Source organism: Tamandua tetradactyla, chromosome 7 (genome assembly GCF_023851605.1).
Source record: "Tamandua tetradactyla isolate mTamTet1 chromosome 7, mTamTet1.pri, whole genome shotgun sequence".
NCBI classification, from domain to species: Eukaryota; Metazoa; Chordata; class Mammalia; order Pilosa; family Myrmecophagidae; genus Tamandua; species Tamandua tetradactyla.
This window is the reverse complement of record NC_135333.1, coordinates 123,175,441-123,183,301: the sequence shown is the minus strand read 5'-3', so window position 1 is coordinate 123,183,301 and position 7,861 is coordinate 123,175,441. Positions and strand designations below refer to the sequence as shown.

Sequence of the window (7,861 nt, the reverse complement as noted above, 5' to 3'; positions counted from 1 at the left end):
TCTAGTTTCCAAAACCTACCTCTTTAGTGATACTTGGCAAAAAGGAAATAAAGTCAGTTTGTCAGGACTTAAGTGGAAATAATTCGTGTAGGTATCTATGATCACAGTCTTCTCTAAATGCTCATAAACCATCTCTTTTAATCCAGAATTTTGCCAGAAAATCAACATTAAACTTATCAATGTGTTTCTATAATCCACAAACAATATATGTCAGCTTTTCCTCTTTAGGCCCAGGCTTTTTTTTTTTTTAATGACCTGACCCAGCCCAGGATTTCCAATGCCAGGTGTAACCTGAGTGATCAACCAGTTGAGAGAGCAGGAGGTAGGAGAAATGATGGGGGAGAACAACCCAGAACTGTTTTCTCTATCCTCAAATCACAGTTTCACTAGACCAGACACTTCAGTTGTTTCCCCTGCAACAGCCATTAGGTTCAAAAAACTAAAACCTCTGGTCCCATGTGGAGGCAGAGGGAACAAAGGGAGGTTTATGTCCCTAAAAGAACTCTCCTTTCCCCAGCATCTTCCAAGGCTTTAAGGCTTAAGGTATTGGTCACTGAGGAAGGGATGGGGTAGGAGAGGCATTAACTGCCATCAAGCACTCAGAGGCAATTGCCACCTGTCCTGCTCTGTTTGAGTAAGGGAAAGATGTGCCAGCTACATATCATCCCATCTCCATTTCCCAGCACCCACCCTCCTCAGTACCTGCCCCCCTAAATGACCCTAGGAGCCCTGGTTACCAAGGCAACCTGGGAATAGCACATGCAGAGACCAAAAACAGATGGGGCTATTTTTAAATAGACCAGGTGGCTCTCAATGCTTTTACCCTAACAAATGCCTTTCTTACTTGGTCTTTTCCTGGGTGCCTACCTATCTTCACTGGAGTCCATCCAACCCTACCCAAGCTATATGAAGGTCTCTAGCACATTGTAGCATGAGATCTACCTACTGCTCCCATCCTCCCCCAAAGAATATCTAAGTAAGTTTCCACTGCCTCCATTAGTTAAAAATAATTATTTTATTTCTTTGGAAGTGGTGGGCCCTGCCCTATGAACTTCCAGGCCAAGCTAAGGTAAAGAATGCTCCCCTAGCCTTTGGGTTACTGGAGTACTATGGTCCTCGCCTTCCCAGGGGTTCAGGGGCAGTTTCTGTATTGTCCAGCTCGACTGGGCCCCAAATTGTCTGAAGGTTCCTATCCAGTCTTTTCTCCTGGCCACCTACTTCCCAATCTATCCTGGCTTTCCCTCTAGATAGGTATTATTTCCCCCCCTTCCAAAGCCAGTGCTGGAACCTGGGCTGTGCAGAAGAGAGGATAAGACCAGGGTTATCTCCAACTTCCCATCCCAGAACCCAAAGCCCCTCAGTCAGTCTTTCCTCTCTGCTGACTTCAGTCTGTACTTGCATGCAAGCCCCTTCTGTGAGGCTTGAAGGAAGATGGAAAAGAGGACCCTTGTGAAAGGGAGGTGAGAGAAAACACACCAGCCCAACCCTTTCTCAGAAGCACTTGGCAGTCTCTTGTCCTAGTCGTTGAGTGAGCCCTTCAGACAGAGCCTAGGAGGGCTAGGCAAGTAGGTGAATAAGGCTCCCTCGACCCCGGCCCTGGGAGACTAAACCAGGGGAGTGTCCAGTAGCCCCATCAGTGAGGTATGGCCGTGATGCGCATGCTCTGGGAAGCAATGGGGTAAGTCACCATGGGGGTGGTGGTGTGGCTCATTGTGATTCCTGCCAAGGGTTGGGCCATCGATACAGCCACAGGGGCCACAGGGGCCACAGATACAGCCACAGGAGCCATGGAGACAGGTGGGGGTGCCATTCCCTGGGCAATTGTTTGAGCCAGAGCAGCTGACAGTGGCGTGATCTCTGGGTTCAAGTGTGGGGGTGGGGGTGGTGGAGCAGCAGGAGGTGCAGCATTAGTTGGGGGAGCAGCTGGAGCTCCAGCAGGGGCCACCAGTTCTTGTTGGGACACAGGGCGGGGCTGTAGAGCCTGGCTGCTGAGAGTAGTGTGAGTCTGGGCAATGCCATGGTTAAAAGTGGCCACAGTGCCTACAGTGGGGGCCAGAGTCTGCTCAGTAGCTGGTGCAGTGGAGCTCAGGGTCATGACCTTGGCCTGATTTCGGAACTGGGCATTTTGTTCCAGAAGCACCTCATTGGTGGCCAACAAGTTGCTGACCTGTTTCTTTAGCTCCTCTACCCGCTTCCTGAGCATGGCATTCTCCTCCTCCAGCAACCTGCATTCCACCCCTCGGGATGAGGCCAGGTTATATTCATATGATTCAAAATGGGGGCCATCTGGGGGGCAGCATCCACCTCGCCGACGCTTGGGGCCTGGCTCATGATCCTCAAAGCCCCTGTCAGGGAGGTCATAGATGTCATAGAGATCATGACGTCGACCTGGAGGGACTGGGCCTGTTGAGCCCCCACCACCAGTGCCTCCTCCACCTCGAGCATCAAACTCAAAATCCCGTTGTAGGTGACGGAACTTGCACTTGGCTCCTCTCTGGCAGTCCCCCTTGAGGAAGTCACGGCAGATAGGGACCTCCTCCTTGCCATTTGGTAGGTCAGCTGGTGAAAGGCCCAGGCCAGCTGCCACCTTCTGCCTTAGCCGAGGGGGAAGCTCTCCAGTCTTCTTATAGCCATCCTCATCCTCCTTGGAGCCATGGATGAATCGGCAGTTTGGACGGCTACACTCCTTGTTCTGGAAGTCATGGCAGAAGATAAATTCATTTTTGCTCACCCCTAAGTTGGATACCTCACTCATGTCTGGATGGCGATAGCGGCAACGCTTGCCTCGCTTGCACACATTCCTGAGGAAGTCTCTGCAGATGGCATCTGAGCTGGCCCCACCACTGCCTGCCCCTGCCCCACTGGCTTCCTCGTTGCCACCACCTCCGGGGCCTCCACCGCTGCTCCCAGTGCCATTGGCATAGCTGTCCCGGTCAGGCATCTTGGTCCCCCCCAACTCAGGGCTTTCTTCTTTTTCTTGCCACCCTTGGTGACTGCTAGGAAAGAGGAGAGCTATGTTAAACAGAAGTCCTCAGAGAGGCCATCATTCTTCTTCACCAGAGCGTAGGGCAGCCTAATAAGAGGAAGGTCAGAGGGGCAATGGCTTTGGAGATGAAAAATCTAAGGGACAAGAATTCTGGCTGGAGGAGCTGGCTGATCAGAAGTCCCTCCCAGGCCCTTGAGCACCTGGCCTGGGTCACAATGATTCACATTTGCCCGACTAACAAGGAGGGGGAAGAGGGAGAAAGGGAGGGAGAGAGCTGGGTTAAAGTTACCTCATCGCATTAATGATGATAGGCCGAGGGTGGAGGAGGGGAATGAACAGTATTGGACTTTATCTCCCCTTTTGAGTTGGCCTTACAAAAGTTATGGAGGTGAAATTAAAACTGCTGTCAGTGTCTGAATACACTGGGAGGAGACCAGAAATAGTGACCAAGATGGGCTAGTGAGCTACTAGAGCTGTGGGTGATGAGGGCACTGGTGACAAAACAAATTTTCATCTACCCCTTTCCCATGGGATTTCAGGTAAGTGTCAGATCTCTAAACACCAAGAGATCTTGGGTGAAGAAACTGGTTTCACCAGCTGGAGGGTAGTTCCTAAATCTATGTCATTTTTCAGTATTCTCTCCGCACCCACCAAAGCTCAACCCAGTAATGCCATCCCCTCATCTCTTCCCCTCTCAGGGGAAGAGTTCTACAACTGAATCTACTTCTAGATTCTAGGTCAAAACCATTTGTGGCAAGGCCAGGGGGAAGGAAGGAGTTAATTTCTTAAGAAGAACTGACCTTTCCCCATTTCACACCCCCCCTACTGCCCTCCCAAGGGAAGATTCCACTGACATCCAACCACAGTATTCCTCACCTCATAAAAAGCCTCTTTATTTATAGACTCCATAAAAGCTTTTTAAATCTCCTCTTTCTCAAGAGAGATCTGGAATTGTCAACCCACTACCCTGGTTCTAACCTTCTTCTCTCCCCACTCAAGATTGGGAGTCCCTACTACCATGTCTGACCTCCTAAATCTTTACTTGGCAGTGTTCAGGCTCCCCCTGCTGTCTAAACAGCAAAACCTTATATCATTTCCCCTTGAATCTTTCCTGATTTCTTTGGCCTTGACCTCCCCAGAACCGCCTTCATACCTCTGTAATATGAATCGACCAGGACAAAGGCTTGAATTATCAGAAAATCAGTAAAAGAAGAGGGGTTCTTTTCCTCCAAACGGAAGTAGTCCCAGAATAACAGAAACAATCAAGGAAAGGGAAGGTAAAAGGGAAGATACAAACTTACTAAAAGGAAAGTAATCAGGTGAAGAATAAATGCCATTTATCCAAGCCTGACTGGTGTTGCAAGTACCACAAGAATCAGATAATCAGATATAATACTCCTGCCCACCCAACCCTCCCAGGATTGTTTGATACCTGAGGTAGCTCAGGTGAAGTCCGGGACTCCTGTGGGTCTCCACCTCCACATCACTGCTGGGTTCTGAATAGGAGAAAAAAAAAACCACTTGGGTGGGAGAAGAGGTAAGAGTGGAGGACTATGGGATGGTTGTCACAAGAATGAGGTCTAACAAAATGACAAGAGGTCTGGGCACTTCACGACTCCCTTACAGTTCAAACTGCATTTCATCTATCAAAGGGAGAAGTCTCCAGTAAGAAGAGTGAGGGATAAAACTAATTCGGAGAGGATGGGAGGATGGGATGGAAAAATTGCCACGCGTGAACAATGGGTGAGTGGTGCTCTGCTTTGAGATGAAAGAGAATGTGGAGATTAGGGCCCGAACTAGGGCTGGGGTTAGAAATGCCGAATGGCGAGCCGTGCAAGAGCAGGGACTGACAGTGCAGTAGGATGGCAAATTAGACTTGGGACGGTGATTATGACGGTACGAACACCCCAGAGTTTGCGAAAAAAATCCTAGGGGTTTTCCCCCCGCAAGTCTTCTAGCTTGGCAGGTCCGGTGAAGTGCTACCAGCGCTCAGCGGTGGACTAGTTGAAGTAAGACACTAGGGAAGCACCAAGTGAAGCGGGGATGGGGACTCCAGGTGACATCAAGCTGAGGACATGGGTAGGGCTGTGACGTCACGGAGCTGACGTTTGCTCGCGAAGCGGGGTCAGTCAGAAAAGGGGTTCGGTCCCGGGGTATGAGGAAGAGCCAGCTAGATCTTGGGGGGCCATGCGTGGCCCCAGCCGAGCCCAGTCGCTGGGCCGGCCCCGACTCCTCCCCTACGGGCGCGGCCTCCACCTAAGCCTCCCGCCTCCCTCACCTGCCGCCGCCGCCGTAGTTGCTGCTGCCGCCTGCCGGTCCTCTAGCTTCGACAAAGAGCCGCCCACCCTATCGTCCTTCCGCTTCCTGCGGAAGAAAAGACGCTCTAGCCACCAGACCCGGAACCATACTCTATGGTGTGAAAACCACTAGTGCGGCAAAACGCAGGAAGCTCCCAACAAGCTTTGCGTGTCACCGTGGTAACCAGGCCCCTCCGCCACGTAAAGGGCCCCAAATATAGCCCACCGTTGCATAGGCCTAGCGACACATAAGGTAGGACAGAATCACCATGTACCCCAAACTTGCACTTGCGCCACCCTTCAGCCAACCCTTACGTTTACACTACATCCTTCCCCAACCGAAGTACCGTCCAATTATCTACCAGCTCCAAGACTCCAGGGTCAAAGCTCTGTAGCAGCCCATGTAACTTTTGACATTCTCCGCATCATGGGTAGAGATAAGGCATATAGACTGTCCTAACCCACCCACACCCAATGGAACTGTTAAAAATCATGTAAAGAACAAGACGATTTAATTCTTTAGCTAAGACGAAAGAGATGGTTTATTATACACGTGTTACAACTGAGAACAGAACTAGTCCAGAACGTCACAGGTCCAGGGCAAAGGACCAAAAGGGGCTGTTTTGGTACAAACAAGGTCTTTCACAGGTCTTCGTAAAGTTGGACAATTATTGGAAGTTCTAGATCCATTGAGAGAATCAAGACAGTAGCCTGCGGTCAATAACTCATATCAGCATCCTCAGCCTCTGGCATTCCATTATTTCTGCTCCCCTGGTCTCCATGGGTGCACACGCTAATGGTTTACTTGGACCTCTGCCTCATCTTTCTTCTTTTGCGCTTCAGCCTAGAAAATAGACATAAAATAAACCTGAGTTCAGTCTTTCCCTCCAACTTCAAACGACACATATACATATCAGTAATCAAATAAATAGGACAAATTATCGTGTCTTTTATTCAATTCTCGGTTCTGGCAGGTCAATGCTCTCAACAGTTTTCACCTCAAGTTCACTAAGACCTCCAAATCAAATGTTTCCAAGTTTTGTGGAAGGCGTTCCACTTCCCTCCTGTGTTAGCATAGCAAGTCTTAACATACCTGCGCATCCGTTTCTTCCTCCACTGGCAACCAGTCGTAACAGAGGTAGAGAATAAAATGAGAAATGTTTCAATAACAGGCTTAGCCAATGATATCAAGAGCAGTTTCTTGGTCAAATATGAACGCCTAATCGCAGTAATCACGCCAATAATATGAACATCCCCAACACCCGACGGAAGCCCAGTACCAGCTTGTGGTCTTCCACTCCGTGCTCTTCCCAAAGCGCCTACCCGCCGCCTCCCCTGCTGCTCCCAAAACTCTTTCTTCCACTAGCCCTTGGGGACCCTTGAGAATCCAGCCGTTCGGGAACGGTGGCGGACATCCCCTGGCTGGGTCTCCCCCGCCTTGAAAATCCCTACCGCCCGGCTCGCTATTCCGAACTCCTCACCTTGGCTCTCATGGCGCGGAGGTTTCTATCAGAAAAGAGAAAAAGGCGACAGTTAGTTTGCTAGGAAGATGTTAAATACAGAGACCAGATGTTTTTAGATTGTACTCGGAACCCAAATACAGCTTACATACATACCTAGCAAGATGGCGCTACGGCCGAAAGAGGGCTGCAGGGCCGCCTACAGCTCTTTAATAGCGCGCTTAGTGTCGTCACTTCCGCTATCCCGCCTTCCTTAAAGGCGGGGCTGCTTGAGGGGAATAATAATGGCATCCGGCGTTACTTAGATTCCAATAAGTAGTTGAGCTATTGAAGGAAGCGTTATAGACGCCCGTTTGTTAGAAATTCTCTTGGAAAACAGAATATGTTGAATTCAAGCTATTTTAACCTGTGCAACTCCCTTTTCCAATATGGGACCAAGGGGTGGGGAAGAGAAAAGGAGGACTTCCGCTTTCTCTCATGGCCTTATGGGAATTAATTTCCTGGCGAAACCTTCCATTTTACTGTGGATTGGTGCGCTCTCTACTAAAGTTCGTAATTTGTTTTGCTGCTTTCCCTTATTTTCGGAATTGAACTGCTGCGGGGAGAGTCCATCTCGGAACTTCTGTAGTTTCTAAGATGTCAGAACATGGAAATATACAAAAGTGGAGTGGGGAAAACTGTCATACTAAGACAAGTATGCTATTAAAGATTAACTTCCCTAATGAATGAATGCAACAGCACACTATGGTCTTTCCCTATAATGCCTGAGGAAAAGTGTCACTAGATATTACTGGCCACGATGCATCATTGTTCAGAATATATTTCAGAGATCCTCCCTCTACTTTACTTAAGGGTGAAGAATCAAACCAGTGGACACAGGAAGCAAGGATTAACTAAATCTCTATGGCAAGAAAAAGTCTCAGGTCAGAAGCACCCGAATAATATATAGATTCCCCAAGGATTTGGCTACAGAACTTTGAGTTATGAAAGATGAAAAAGAACACTTAGCCTTTACTCAGTTTAAGATACTGTAAGATTTTGTATTTGTTATAATCCCTCCTCCCTTTTGGCAGTTTCTCTCTAGTAACTTATAGTTACATTTCACTTTTTAAACTCTG

The 7,861-nt window shown here is 48.9% G+C and overlaps 1 protein-coding gene and 1 long non-coding RNA gene across 4 annotated transcripts; both read right to left on the bottom strand.

The window, feature by feature from the left end:
* Nucleotides 1–996: 996 nt before the first annotated feature.
* ZC3H10 (zinc finger CCCH-type containing 10) lies at nt 997–5,394 on the bottom strand. Of its 2 annotated transcripts, none has more exons than XM_077111012.1 (3): nt 5,265–5,394; nt 4,419–4,482; nt 997–2,996 (listed from the first exon to the last, which is right to left on the bottom strand). In XM_077111012.1, the coding sequence occupies exon 3, from the start codon at nt 2,939–2,941 to the stop codon at nt 1,634–1,636; it is 1,308 nt and encodes a 435-aa protein (XP_076967127.1). In that variant the 5' UTR covers nt 2,942–2,996; nt 4,419–4,482; nt 5,265–5,394; the 3' UTR covers nt 997–1,633. The 2 variants fall into 2 exon arrangements, with proteins under 2 accessions (XP_076967127.1, XP_076967128.1); XM_077111013.1 differs by having other exon boundaries at nt 997–2,993.
* Nucleotides 5,395–5,793: 399 nt separating this feature from the next.
* Nucleotides 5,794–6,968, bottom strand: LOC143642525 (uncharacterized). 2 transcript variants are annotated; one of them, XR_013155705.1, is made up of 4 exons: nt 6,900–6,968; nt 6,765–6,789; nt 6,377–6,399; nt 5,794–6,127 (listed from the first exon to the last, which is right to left on the bottom strand). It is a non-coding gene; the product is annotated as an uncharacterized LOC143642525 (long non-coding RNA). The 2 variants fall into 2 exon arrangements; XR_013155706.1 differs by having other exon boundaries at nt 6,765–6,824; nt 6,900–6,914.
* Nucleotides 6,969–7,861: the final 893 nt, after the last annotated feature.